The sequence below is a fragment of the Oreochromis niloticus genome, linkage group LG17 (assembly GCF_001858045.2).
Source record: "Oreochromis niloticus isolate F11D_XX linkage group LG17, O_niloticus_UMD_NMBU, whole genome shotgun sequence".
Lineage (NCBI taxonomy): Eukaryota > Metazoa > Chordata > Actinopteri > Cichliformes > Cichlidae > Oreochromis > Oreochromis niloticus.
Genome location: NC_031981.2, coordinates 35,042,008 through 35,056,455, shown reverse-complemented (window position 1 = coordinate 35,056,455; position 14,448 = coordinate 35,042,008). Strand labels below are relative to the sequence as shown.

The window sequence follows — 14,448 nt, the reverse complement described above, 5'->3', positions numbered from 1 at the left end:
GAATTAAAAACAGGCACTTGCCAGACAACTGACTCATTTTTTTGGAAGGACATTCTCAGACATTTTGGGAGCCTCCAGGGAGAAGCTGTAGGATGTGACTGAGTAGAAAGACATCTGGGCTACCTTGGTTAGCCTGATGCCACTGGTCAAAAAAGGATGGGAACTAGAATGTAGGGAACTAGAATAGGCGACAAGGAAGAATGCTAAGGGCCCAGTGGGACCTTAGCAGTCTTCCTTAAATGATATATACACCCAGCCTATGCAAATGGTAAGTAAGTACACTTTGTAACCCACTCTGTTCTGTATCTTATAGTTATTAAGTTTGAGGAGATGCCACAACAGAAGTTTGGTTCGGTGTGTTTTCCCAACATGCCCATAAAAGACAATGTGAAGACTTGTTCTAATAAAAATGGATTACAGTGGCATGAAAGAGTCCAAGAGGGCAGTAATAACAGTGACTGAATCCATGTATGGAGAAACATCTGTTGTGAGTCTGGGGGGAGATGGAGCACAAACAAAATGCTCAAAAATCATTGCAAGTGATCTGTATATTGATTGTGTGAAAGACATTTGCATAGCCATTTCTGATACTTTGGATCACATTTCCCTGTGCTGTATTTCAGTGGAGAAAGTTGATGAATATTCAGAGGTTTTGCATTCTAACGTGAAGTGGGATAGAGCAGCGGTCCCCAACCTTTTTTGCGCCACGGACCGGTTTGTGCCCGACAATATTTTCATGGACCGGCCTTTAAGGTGTCGCGGATAAATACAACAAAATAAAACTAGTACCGGTACCGAAAAAAAAGAAGATTTATTCATAACACAAGAAAAGAAAAGACCCAGGAAAAACGAAAAAAAACGATAACAAAATAACGCTAAAAACCGATATAAAAACCCTGAAAACCATACATTTCACACCCCAGTCTCAACTCTTGCGGCCCGGTACCAAATGACGGCCCAGGGGTTGGGGACCGCTGGGATAGAGGACCAGGGTGTGTGTTTGTGTTCCTGTTTGTGTATCACTGTATTTGTGGTGTTTGATTTCAAGATGTTTCTTGTTTCTAAGCCGTACCATGACATTATTGTCATCATAGTTATTTCTTACTCATTCCATCCAATATTATGATCAGGACTAATGCAGTTAGCATGTTACTGTTAGGCTGTTGCAGTGCTGAAGGATCATCGCCTTTCAATTATCGTTGATTATAACCAAATGTTTTAAACAGGACAAAGCATGCTTTCATTTAGGCTGTGCAGGTTTCAGACTCACATGCAGGCATGCTAAAACAAAAGGTCTTTTACTATGTGATTTTTCTCTGTGACTTTGTTCATGGAGTTAATAACTTGTTCAAACCTTTTTATAGCTACAGTTATATTTGTTGTACCTTGTAACAACGAAATAAAACAGCAATGGGGGGAGGACAGAGAACATAAACTATGGCAGAACGAGCATCAGAGAGAACGACCATCAGCCTTACCAGTGGAGGTAAAGAGAAAGCTCAAAGCCTCAAGTGGTCGTTTGAGGAGATGCAGTTTTAGGCACATCAGTGTTGGGTTCATTCTTCAGTCCAGGAAACTACTGCGATCGGTTTCATGCAAAATACCTACACTGAAATTCATGCCTTTATCTAGTTTTATAGACAGAATCCAGTTTTATAGTTTAGGTCTGCTTTTTATTCTGAATGTGCAGAAACATGGTGTTGAATCTGAATGAGAAATCGGAAAGGAAGCGATCCCTGCTGTAAAAAGTTTCACTCCACTTTGACTTCTCTTGGTTACGTCTCCTGATATGAACAGCAACAATGTAACAACACTGTGGTAGAACGTGTTCAGTGGAAACACTCAGAGCCTCAGTACTGCATATCCATCACAAGAGCAGCTAATGTGGCTGTCAGGCTCCTTTTTAGCAGCCTGGTGAAAATGCTATTAATTAAAATAACAGAGTATCATGAACTTTACTCATCCCAGCCCAAAAGGGGGAGGGTAACACAACAGGAGAATGCCAGCTGGAAAGACAAATAAAGCTCTATATTCACTATGCTGACAATTATTTTTTACCAATGTGAGCATACTAAAATGGTACTTCTCTATGCCTGAGGATACAAAGATTCATCTTTTTTATTACATAGTTAAATTAAATGATGTCTCCTGATGTAAGCTGTTGGTTTGTTTCGATTAGCATACAGACTGAAATGTGCCTGTACCTTTTTTTTTTTTAAATAAGGGTAAAAAAAAATTTCTTTGACAAACCCGCCTTAATTCTTACTGTATGTGGTCGTGGTTAAGATACAGTGACCCACGAACTTTAATTTTTAAAAAGTGTCAACTATTCATTATGCTCTTTTTGGCTTCCTGACTTTTTATTAGCAGGACAGTGGCAATTCTATCACTGCACTGTGGAAATGACCTGCATTTAAGTGTTGCGCTGTTACTGTACAAAAACCTCCATGACTCTGATCGTGATCTTTCTGTTGGGACTTCGAGCTGAGTAGGACAAGTCTGTGGGTATTATAAAAGATTGAGCAGAAGAGGAGGCAATCAGAGCGAGGTGAGAAAGATCTCAAAACACATTGAACCCTAAAGAGTGTGTAAAAAGAGAGGACACCTTTCTTCTTAACCTACAGGTGAGTTGAGCTAATTTTTTATTAGCTATTTAACTCTAAATGCTACAAAGTTTTCACAGCTTTTGAAAGAAAATTAAATGTGCAACATAAAAGCATCACTGAGACTTAATAAAATGTGAACATCTGTTTATCTTGAGCTGCAGATCTGTTGTTTAAGATGGCGCACGAGAAGAGGTTTCAAGGAATTCCCATGTCAAAGGTAAGTTACATGCTGCTGGGATTGAAGACTCGTGGGTGTAGGGTTAAAAGTTTTTTTCATATATTTATTCTTCACCAACCAGACAGATAATTATCCTCAGATAACATAAAGTAGAACAATTCTGAGAAAAGCCAAGAAAAAAAATCCAGTAAAATCAACTAAACAATTTCCATTTTCCCGGTGCATTTGTTCCACATGTGTATTTGTCATTTGGGTTGAGATCTTGTGAGGCGGCTGAGGTCATAGCAGATGTCATTTAGTGTCATTTTTATATTCACGAGACCTTTCAGTGATCCCAGTAAAAGGGTGACCTAGTTATGTAGCAGCAAACAAGTAAGTTAACCCTTATGTACTGAAATCTGATGACTTCTTAAAGTGATTTAAAATACACAAAAATAAATGAATTTTAAACATTAAAAAAAAATTTATACATGTATTTTCGTTTAATTTTACCCAAATACATACTTGCCAGTTCTCTAGACAAAAAACATTTAGCCTTGTTGGCCTGCATCACTGGACATTAGCATCTAGTCACGGGTGTTGCACTAATAGTAACATATGTGGCATAAAACTATGAACAGAAGCTTTATGTGTATCATAAAGTGTGGTGTGTGTAAGGATGAATGCCACATATAAATATAACTTGACTCTTGATTCTCTAGTAAGCCGTTTCACTGAAGTACTGAAAATATCCAGACACCACCAAGGGAATACTTTTTCACTTGTGTTTCTATAGAGCACTTCATCATATTCCCTGTGTTCCAGTATTGACGCTGTTTCATGACACTCACAAAAGCCGCTTTTCTGGTTCTAGTCAATGAGAGGTTTGTGTAAAGAGGAGGACTATGTGTTTCTGGGAACGTCGGAAAGGACAGAAGGAGCGGTGGCTTTAGGGGACGACTGGAGAGACAGGAAGGAGGAGAGGGTATGGCAAGTGTTACAGAATCAAATATTAAACCCCACTTATGATGCGCAAATTTCATGTATATTTATGTTTGTGTGTGTGTGTTGTGTGCGTGTGCATGTATGTGTGTCTGTGTGATTTAGGTCCGCAGGCGATTAGAGCAGGAGCAGCAGGAAAAAAAACGACTCAGAGAAATAGAGGAGAGCAAGAAGGTGAGCTGACGCGTGCACACACACACATGACTGGATGGTTCACACTCTACAAGTCCATACATCTGCAAAACAAACAGAGTCTTCACTTCCAACCTTTGGCACAGCATGAAGGGTTGCACTAACTGACAACAGCTTAGGCTCAACAGCTTGTACTTGTTTCTTCTTAGAAACTTCATGCCTGTTACATACACATACACATGCACACACAGGTTGGACCCAGTAGCCAAGCAGTAGTAACTGAATGTGACCAGTGTGGTGATAGATCAAGCCGGCTATCAGCACTATTTATTGGAAACCAGGCATTGAATGGTTTTAGTCTTTCAAAGAGTTTAATGATTGAATGTTCTTTCATTGGGAGGATGCTTTCCATAACACTTTTTAAACAGTTTTTTCAAGCCGTCGGCCAAAGGTTTTGTGTGAAAATGATCTTCCTTATTAAGTTATTAGCAATTACCAAACGTGAACTCAGTGTTTTTTGTTTGTTTTTTTATTTCCTCCACTTAATCTCTGCTGTGAAGGTGACTCATTTATTCACATTCTAAGACAGCGAGCTTAGCTTTTCGTGAGACCGGGTTGTAATAATCAGTCTGATGGAAACAGAGAGCTGAACTATCAAGTAGACGGGCCGTGGTGTGACGCCAAATCAATGAGCATTAATCTACCGTTGAGGTTCACTTTGTTGCTCAGGGCAAAATCAGATCGACTTCCATGGAATTAACAGTCTAGGTAACACAATTCTGGCCCTCTGTCAAGACTGCCACGGTTTATCAGTCGCTTTGGGAAACCATGTAGACACACACGTAGTAGAAGAAAGAAATAGACATTTGGCAGTATGAAACAAAAGAAAGTGGTTTTGCATTGATAGTGCGGGTTTATTCAAAACACAGCACAACACATAAACAGTTGCCAAAACAGATGGACACCCTCATGGACTTGGAATGCACGCATACACTAAACAGCTGTGGACGCTTTGAGCAGTTCCCCAATTTTTGACAAGAGCGTGTTAAGGTCAACAGGGGACAAGGGCTTGCTGTTGCTGTCAGTGTTTCTGCTTCTCTGCAGAAAAAATAAAAAGACAGGAAGCTGATGACAACATTTACCCTGATAGAGTAGACAGTCACTCTCACAGCAGTATGGAATGTACTTTCTGCTGAACCCTTACTTAACCCCAGACCCACACATCAAAAGTACACACAAATGTGCATGGACTCAGTGACTTATGACCTCTGACACATGCACAGAGAACACAGATAAACATGCAGCCGATGCAGAAAAGCAACCTGAACCCAAACAGACCCCCAGTCTTCATTAAACAAGGGTTAATCTGGATAAAATGTGACACGTGCTCACCACTGGAATGCCTTAATCGACCCATATGAATACCAGAACATGGAGATTTAACTGAGTGCATTACAATGAATTCAACCAAAATAACCAAACGAAAAAAACTTAATAGATGGGTGTCTTTTAAACATAAGCTATATTGCCAAAAGTGTTCACTCACCCATCCACGCCATTGAATTCAGTAAATGCTTCCATGGCCACAGGTGGATAAAATCAAGCATCTGGGCATGCAAACTGCTTCTACAAACATCTGTGGAAAAAATGGGGCGCGCTCAGGAGCTCAGTGAATTCCAGAGTGGTATTGTGATAGGATTACAAGTCCAGTTGTAATTTCCTCACAAATTGAACTTAATTCAGCTGCATCCAGGACTTATTGATTTTTATAGCCTGGTCTCAGACAAGTGAAAGTCCTTGAAAAAGGACTTCCATCACCAAGCACAATGCAAAGCATTGGATGTAGTGGTGTAAAGCATTTCTCTGGAGTGATGAATCATGCTTTCCTGGGAATCCAAAGACGGAGTCTGGGTTTGGTGGTTACAAGGAAAACGGTACTTTTACTGACTGTATTGTGCCAAGTGTAATGTTTGGTGAAGGAGGGATTATGTTGTAAGGTTATTTTCAGGAGCTAGGCTCTGCCCCTCAGTTCTTCAGCATACCAAGACATTTTAGACAGTTCCAGACTCACAGCTTCATGGGAGCAGTTTTGTTGATGGCCCCTTCCTGTTCCAACATGACTGTGCACAAAGCAAAGTCCATGGATGATTGCCTTTGGTGAAGAAGAACTTGACTGGCCTGCAGAAAGTCCTGACCTCAACCAGACACAACACCTTTAGGATGAATTAGAGACTGCAAACCAGGTCTGAAGAGTGGTCAAAAATTCCCATAAACACAGTCCTAAACCTTGTGGAAAGCCTTCCCAGAAGAGTTGAAGCTGTTATAGCTGCAAAGTGTGGGTCAACATGGTATTAAACCCTATGCATTAAGAATGGGATGACACTCAAGTTCAAATGCGTGTGAAGGCAAACAAGTGAATACTTTGGCAATATTGTGTATTTCCAAATTAGTTCTTTGGGACAAAGAGTTCTTGGTTTAGAGCCTGTTTTTGCTAAATTATGTACTATTATAGGCAAACTCACTGAATAGTGATTGCAAGAACAAGCAACATTTTTTAAGTCTTACATAAGCATCTGACATCACCTAAATCAAAGGCCTTTGGTTCAGAGACATGGAGGCAGATACAGTGGTAGTACTGTGCTACTGGCTACATTAGATTCTTTTGTACTGCTCAACTTTGGCGCTGCATTAAAAATCGACATACAAATTATAAATCTGTAGTGAAAATTCTGAAAACCTTTATCAGCACAGTTCATTGCTGCATGCATATTTTTCATGTTACAGATCATGCGTAAATAACCAGACCCAGGAAAGCTGCTGTTTTCTCTGATGAGATGAGGCAAAATGGAAATCATCAACATCTTGTCCTTCATATTAAATAGGACAGGTACCATCCTGATTGCTACCAGGTCACACTTCAAATGCCAGAATCCTTAATGGTTAAGAGGCATTCTGCTGTCCAAAAAACCGAACAAGCAACTGAAATCTCACAGAAAAAGCATTCAGCTTTATAAAGTACAACAGGCTTCAGCACTTTAACTTACTTATTTTATAGTTCTATATAGCATTATTATCACATTGATCTTCAGAACCATCTATTGAGGAATGTGCATTTTCCCCGTTCCCCCCATTCCTTTGACAACCTGAAAAAGTCATAGGGTGCAGCATAAAAACAGGTCAGCTGCAACATCCTTCTTTTATATCTTTAATTTTAACGGACAACACAGAGCTGACCTTCAAAGACATGTCAGCATGTGTCCGGCATCCTTCCTTCTTGCAGCAAACTGGATAGACAGACTTCTGAATTCTTCAGTTTCCTAGTTTTAAGATTGAGTAGCTAAAATATTAATTAGCAATGAGATGCAATGAAAACTCCTGGAACCAATGGAAATTCCTGAGAGCCTTTGTCAAAAGTGGTGTTTTGTTCATTGCTGAAAATGTCGTCCTGAAGTTTATCTGAACACAAACCTTACCCCAAGCTTGAGAGTTGTGCTTGCTCATCGGGGGTCATATGATTGTTGGGCTTTTCTCTGTATGTATTAGTGTAGGGTCTACCTTACAATATAAAGCACCTTGAGGCACCTTATTTGGCGCTGTCTAAATAAAATTGAATTGATTTGAAAAGAGGAGATTTTTGTGTGGTGAGGGTCTCACTCTCAGTACTTAGTAATTAACTAATGATAGCTGTATGCAGTCTATTAGCTCATATTTACGGTTAACTCCCCCAATATGTGTTGAAAGCCATTCCTTTGGTTTTTTTTATACAAATAATGTCTGCACCTTAGTTCTGTTAGTGATGGAGTTCACCTTTCTTCACCTTTCAGTTCCCGCAGCATCCTGTGGGAGTATGTGTTTATGTCGTTAGTTTCTTTAATGGCTGATAGCAGCTCCAGTCTTCTGCTTGACGACAGACCAACGTTAACCAAGTGTGACCTTCCTCACACTTGGTTTGTTCTTTTATAGTTGACGTCCAAACTTTGACGTGTTTCACACATGAAGTGCAGATGAAAATGCTTATATAACTTTCCTGTGAAATACAATAAGTATGACCTTCTGTCATCTAGTGTCATCAGCACACTTAGAGAGGGGGGGGATGTAAACTGCTAAAAACATAAAGAGAGGGAACACACATGTGTTTACATATTTGTGTAACTTTTTCCAAAATATTAGCGATTACTAACAAAAGATGCTGTGACTCAGTCATGAGTGAACATTACATTTACACAGAAAACATATCGCCTGCGCAGCGATCAAAACTTGATTCCAGCCTTTGAATTGCAGTTAGCTACCTTAAATTTCACACTCCGTACATCTTTGTACTATGTGTGCATTAGCTGCACTGTGACTGCTTTCAGGAAACATTTTACTAGAGCCAAGATTAAGGTTAATTAGGAACTATGACCTCAATTGACAAAATGTTGGCACACTGTGTAAAACAAAATTTAATTAAATTAAAAAAAATAAAAATAAAGAAAGAATGAAATGATTTTCAAATCTAGATGCATTTCTTTATTCTCAGTACAAAAGAAAAAATATTAAATGTTTAAACTAAGAAAATATTAAATTTTTGAAAAAAAAAATTAAATTTTGAATCTGATAGCAATAATACATATCAAAAAAGTTAGGGGAAATAAAAGTTAATTGGCAACAGGTCAGTAACATGACTGAGTATAAAAAGAGCCTCTTCGAGAGACAGGGTTTCTCAGAGGTAAAGATGGGCGATTTCAGGATAATGTCCCCCAACATAAAATTTTCATCATCTACAGTACATGGTGTCATTAAAATATTCTGAGAATCTGGATAGCTGTGACAGAAGGAGCGAGAGTAAATGGGCAGATTTAGAAGATGGTGGACCTGCTGTGATGTGGTTTGGAGACAGTGGCACTGACAAAAAGACATGAGGCTGGGGGTGGCAGAGGTGAAGATGCTAAGATTTTCATTGTCAGTGACGAGTATGGATTGGGCAAAGGGTGTTCAATATGTAGCTGTCAGGCAGGAGGAAAAGAAGATGACCTCAGAGGAGATTCATTGGTGTGACAGAAGAGAAAGGGTGACATGAAGGCAGATGATCAGCTGTGGCAACCCCTAAAGGTAGCAGCCAAACAAAGAAGAAGAAGAAACTTGTACGAATCTGGAGAAATCTCTGTGCATAAGAGGCCAGCAGTTGATTTTGGATGCCTGTGGTCTTCAAGCTCTCAGGCAGCACTGCATTTTTTCTGTCTTGGAAATCACAGCATGGGCCCAGGAACACTTCCAGAAATCATTGTTTGTGAACACAGTTCACTGCACCATCCACAAATGCAGGTTAAAGCTCATTTAAAATGGACAGAGGCAAAGTGAGAAAACTGTTCTGTAGTTAGATGATTTGAAATTCAAATTTCAGAGGAGCTTCAGTTTAAAAAGCCTTCATCTCTGATTGTATATGGGTGTATTAGTACATATAGATCTGTCAGCTTGCACATTTGGAACAGCAACAGCAATATACAGTTTTTAGAACAAACACATGCTTCCATCCAGTTGATGTTTTTTTTCAGGGAAGGCCTTTCATATTTCAGCAAGACAACACTAAACCACACACTCCAGCTATTAACGTACGGCTTTGAGGTAGAGTCCAGGCGCTGAACTGGCCTGTCTGCAGTCCAGACCTTTCACCAGCTTAAAACATCTGATGCATCATGGAGCAGAAAACACAGCACTGAAGCACCGGGACCATTGAGCAACTAGAATCCTGAAATTGGGGCCTTAGCTAAATTTTTCAAATGTCAAATACTTATTAAGGAACATTGTGTTTTCTGATTTTGGCATCAGCATTCAGTTCTATAATCAGAAGAATTTAGCTGCTAATTGCACTTTATGTAAATACTCCATTATGTGTTAACCCTTTAAAGCCAAGTGTATAAAAATAAATAAATTGCAAAATACATTTTTTAAGGAATTAATTGAAAAATAATGCCCAATGTTACAAATTTGGTACACATTTAAACTTATATATGCAAGTTCGTTTAAATTAAAGCAATTATCAGAAGGTTTACCAAATACTCCTTTTTCCAAAAATTGGAATTTTCTGGCAATTATTTCATAGTTCAGACTTTAAAAGGTCAATTCAACTAAAATCTAGTAGCACTACTACTAATACTACTAGTACTATTTTTAGCAGTCTACCAGACTACTAAAATTATTTTTAAAAATATAGTAGTTTAGTAGTCTATAGTAACCATGTTTAGCACTTTTATATTGTGCTTAAGTTTTGAGTGAAACTCTGTGAGTTTGAACCATAAAATAATTGAGAGAAAATTCTTTTCGTTTTTTACATTGGAGTGTTTATTGAACCTTCTGACAAATAAAAATGTAAATTTTTAAAATTAAGTTTTAAGTTTAAATTTGTGTCATTTGTGCTACAGCCGGCAATTTAAGGAATTTATTGCTTAAACATGTATATTGCAATTTATTTCATTTTTTCAGGGTGAATGTATTTAGTAGAGGTCTGAAAAACTGTGTTTTTCCTGTTTTGTTATGTATGTATCAAATGCGATATAGTTGTCATTACAGGGTTGAACGTCCAAAATCTAGACCTGCCTTTACATTTTCCAAAGCCATCCAGTGGAACAAATTGGAGTGTTTGCCAGGCTCATTCTGCCCCTTATGTTTTACACCCCTGCTCTGTTATCATGTTTCACTTTAATTGGAATGACACTTTAAAAGTTATTCTGTATTAAATAAGACTTAAGACAAGACATTGAGACCATAAACTCAAAGTATGTAAGAGGTCATAAAGCCTGTGAGCAGCAGGGCCATGGAAGTTTTACTTTTCAGACCTGGAGGTTACATCCATGTGTCCGCCTGTAATTCTCCATATATGCAAGTACATCCAGAGAGGAAATAAATCTAAGCACAGAAAAAAAACCACACAATCATTCTCACTTAATCCTCCATAATATTTTGAGGCTCTGTAGGATTATTTTGATGGCTAGAGTTCCCCTGGTACAGTGATATAACAGTACATACATTCTGCTGGGCTTGCACCTCAGAGCCTTAAGTAGGCGTGTTTGTATGTGTGTGATGAAAAGTTCTGGGTCTGCTGGCGGGTGTGTTCCTGACCTCGAATTGGAATCTCTTGTTGAATCTTTTGGATCCAGTTTCCTGCAGTGTGTTTGTGTGTATTTTTAAGTAGAATTTACACACATGTGTGTGTGAGAGAAACTGAGAGCCCTTTTAGGCTAGTGTATGAAAGATATGACGTGGGATATATATATATGAGAAGGCCAATGCGAGTTGGGCTCAATGAACAGCGCCTGTCATTAATTAACATTCCCATCATGCTGTGTGTGGGTCTAGGGAGCTGTAATGTTTAGAGGAAGTTGATGTGAGCGAGGGAGTCATTTGCTCTAATGTCAGTCAGTTTCAAGCGGAAGACTCGCTTACACATGTGGAGTGAAGGTGAAAGCAGTTACACAGTGAATGTGAACACACACACACACACACTTCCAGACAAACACCAAGACATTCTTTCCTTAAAGGCCTTTAAATGATTACGGATGGGGATATGGGGTAGCACTCTTGGTGCAAATTTGCTCAGACTGGCGATCACTGACAAGTTGACAAATTGAGTTGATTATTTTCCATCTCAACTCCACTGACAACTTCGTGGGAGCAATTTGCCATCTGGCAGGTTTTGGTTATTGTGGAGTGTCATTGTGAGGATCAGTCAGAGGGGCTTTGGGTTGAAACATTAACCATCAGCAGACGTGTTACTGTTGTAATTCTGAAAACTACGGATGTAGTTAACCTCATTTTTCATAAACAGCAGCCACATAGAAATTAATGGCAGACTGATTAAGACAAATGGAGTATAAAAAGGCAGTGCCTGCTGCTGGACTACTCTAGATGGAATATTGCTTGTAAGCAGGGTACAGTTCAGATTCTTTACACTGACAGAATGAAGAGTTACACTTAAGATCAAAGCAGCCTGTATGTGGCCCACAGTGTAAAATGAGTTTGAGAATTCCTTACTATGCAGTATTATTCCATGTCCTTGGTTTCCCCAGTAAGAACCACCTCCTGTTCTTAACATCTGATTTCAAAAGGAATGAAGGGATTTCACAAAAGCAGCAACTAAGACAAATGTGTCCATCTTTTATATACAGTCTATCTTAAAACTGCATTTTGGTCTTTCAGGAGAAAGAGCAGCAGTGGCGCACTCATGTAGCAGAGCTGACCTCCAGCCAGGAGAAGACTCTGCAAGACAGACTGGCAAGGCTGCGCAGATTCAGGGTGAAGATGACAGGCAAACACATCCAGATCTCATTACCAACTGCTGATGTGAAAATCATGCACCTGCTGTTGTTTGATGTGGTTGCTGTGCTGAAATTCACGTTAACCATACGAGATTCAACACCACAAAGCGACAGCTTAAGCAGCCACAAAGCTTCTAGAGTTTCACTGCTCCAGCAGCACAGAAAAGCTTTTTTTTTTAAAGATAAAAGACATTGTGTTTATGAGACACTGAGCGGTCATGGACGAAGTCATCAAGTTACAGAGCAGTTGCAATTTAGGGTCATTGATCAGGTTCTGGATAAAGAGACTAGTGAGTAGCTTTGAAGCGATATTCATGAGTTTGTCATTATGTTATTCATTCTGGTGCCAAAAGATGATTGATCTGTTTTTCAGTCAAATATCATTCAGGGATTTTTTTCCCTATGCTGGTCAGGTTTATGCCATTGCTGTCTACACACATATTGTTCACCTAGCAATCACCAAATGTGTAAGTGTTTAATGTTCAAACACTCTGAGTCTTTTTTTTTTTCGTGCAGGAGTTCCAGAAGAAGGTGATGGAAGAGGAGTCTGGAGAGGAGGGTGCACCAAGCAGCCAGGCAGTCAATCAACTCCTCACCAGGATGTAGATGCATTAAAGGATAATCAAGAAGAAGGCTGGACCGCTACTTTAGTGGCCAGAACATAGCATTCTAATGCAAATATAAATTTAACAGTCACATACTGAATGAACTGCTTTAAATCTTTTAAAGTTAGTTATTGTATCTGGCAGTGCTTCTTTTTGGGGATTATACCAGAGATTGCTGACTTGTGGTTACAGTGTAATCTTGCCTAAATGAAGCATGCATTCTCCTTGCTGTTGCAAATCAACTGGCTGTTTGTCTGGTGTAACTGAGATTGTTTTTGTTTTGTTTTGGGTTTGTGTGTGTGTGTGTGGGGGGGGGGGGGGGGGGGGTGCACTAACAGTCAAAATGTCTCTAGAATTCTTCACAGAGCATTGACTTTTGTTTCTCTTCAGAAAGTTCAAACCAGCCATCAGGCAACCAGACGTGATGGAAATGTTAAACGTCTTATTTTAATACAGTAGACACGACCGAAGGCTGATTAAGGAAAGGCAAGTTTGGGAGCCTGTACAGCAACTTGTGCTCACGTAATATTTGACTGTTCCTAATACATTTTCATCCCGCTGTACCGCTTCTGTTTCTTGTCTTTTGTTAAATTCTTATATTAAACCGCAGTTGTCCAAAGGGCTATTGAGGCTTCCTCATGTGTTATCAGGAGAAGATAGCCTAGTTTGGATTAAAGGGAGGAAAAAAGCCCAAAAGAACATTCAAAAAGACAGGCCCCTTAAAACTACTATGAACCTGAAATTAAATTCACTTTTTCGTATCCAGAGAGACCTAACAATGTCTTATGGTCCACAGGTCAGCTTCTTAAGTGAGGTATTATACCCATACGTAAATCTTCAGCATGTTAAAATGCACACATTTTTCAAAATGTTTCAGTGTATGTTGGCTCTGATAGTGGTCTCTAGATTTAGGCTTCCAGCTACACTATGTAACTAATATGGTGTGTGCATTCAGGACAGTCAAGAAAGCCTGGTTAGAGGGATTAAATGGAAAAGATAGAAAATAGTCCTTTATATATTCAAAGTCTACTGCAGTTTTAGGGTCATAGAGGAAACAAATAACAGGCCTAACTTAGAGTTGTTACTGGCATCTCAGCTGTGATCCCTCTATGCGTGAATGTGTGTGTGGAGTTAAAAGTTCCTGCTTTGTGCGTTCACATCCTCACACGCAAGCATGTGCATTTTGCACATGCGCAATAAAGTACTTTTACTTATTTGTCTGCACATGTGTGGGGACATTTTATATAGTGCATTAACCCACCGGTTGTGTGTGTGTGTGTGTGTGTGTGTGTGTGTGTGTGTGTGTGTGTGTGAATTTAAGGTGCGGGCTGGGGCATATTTCAGAGTGACACATGAAAGAATTTACATCAGAGTCCTATAGAACTCTTTCATCAGTGCACCGAAGGGCAAAAAAGGACAAAACATGTCGAAAGAGATGGAGTGAGCGAAGGTGAGACGTGGAGGAACAGGAGTTTCCAGCGTGTAACAGCAGATCAGGAAAAGAAAAGAGGAGAATATGTCCTACAATGCAAAGTATAGTATTGCCTGAGGACACAGACATACAGGAACATGAACCTTTTCCCTCCCTCCCACAGTGTCTCTTCAATAGTATACCACAGTGTGAGCCTTCTCCATGTTTATAATTATTTATT

The 14,448-nt window shown here is 39.4% G+C and overlaps 1 protein-coding gene across 2 annotated transcripts; it reads left to right on the top strand.

The window, feature by feature from the left end:
• The first annotated feature begins 1,356 nt into the window (after positions 1 to 1,356).
• Positions 1,357 to 14,347, top strand: LOC102082546 (eukaryotic translation initiation factor 3 subunit A). 2 transcript variants are annotated; one of them, XM_005460409.3, is made up of 6 exons: positions 1,357 to 2,624; positions 2,768 to 2,823; positions 3,638 to 3,748; positions 3,871 to 3,939; positions 12,073 to 12,168; positions 12,708 to 14,347. In XM_005460409.3, exons 2-6 carry the CDS (start codon positions 2,782 to 2,784, stop codon positions 12,795 to 12,797), a joined length of 408 nt encoding a protein of 135 aa, XP_005460466.1. In that variant the 5' UTR covers positions 1,357 to 2,624; positions 2,768 to 2,781; the 3' UTR covers positions 12,798 to 14,347. The 2 variants fall into 2 exon arrangements, with proteins under 2 accessions (XP_005460466.1, XP_005460467.1); XM_005460410.3 differs by having other exon boundaries at positions 2,762 to 2,823.
• Positions 14,348 to 14,448: the final 101 nt, after the last annotated feature.

What these genes read in the sequence shown, in the direction of transcription:
- LOC102082546 (XM_005460409.3), top strand. Translation starts at nt 2,782, where the DNA reads ATGGCGCACGAGAAGAGGTTTCAAGGAATTCCCATGTCAAAG. An exon ending in GAGACAGGAAGGAGGAGAGG is followed by an intron (nt 3,749 to 3,870) that starts GTATGGCAAGTG and finishes TGTGTGATTTAG; the next exon opens with GTCCGCAGGCGATTAGAGCA. An exon ending in CAAGGCTGCGCAGATTCAGG is followed by an intron (nt 12,169 to 12,707) that starts GTGAAGATGACA and finishes TTTTTCGTGCAG; the next exon opens with GAGTTCCAGAAGAAGGTGAT.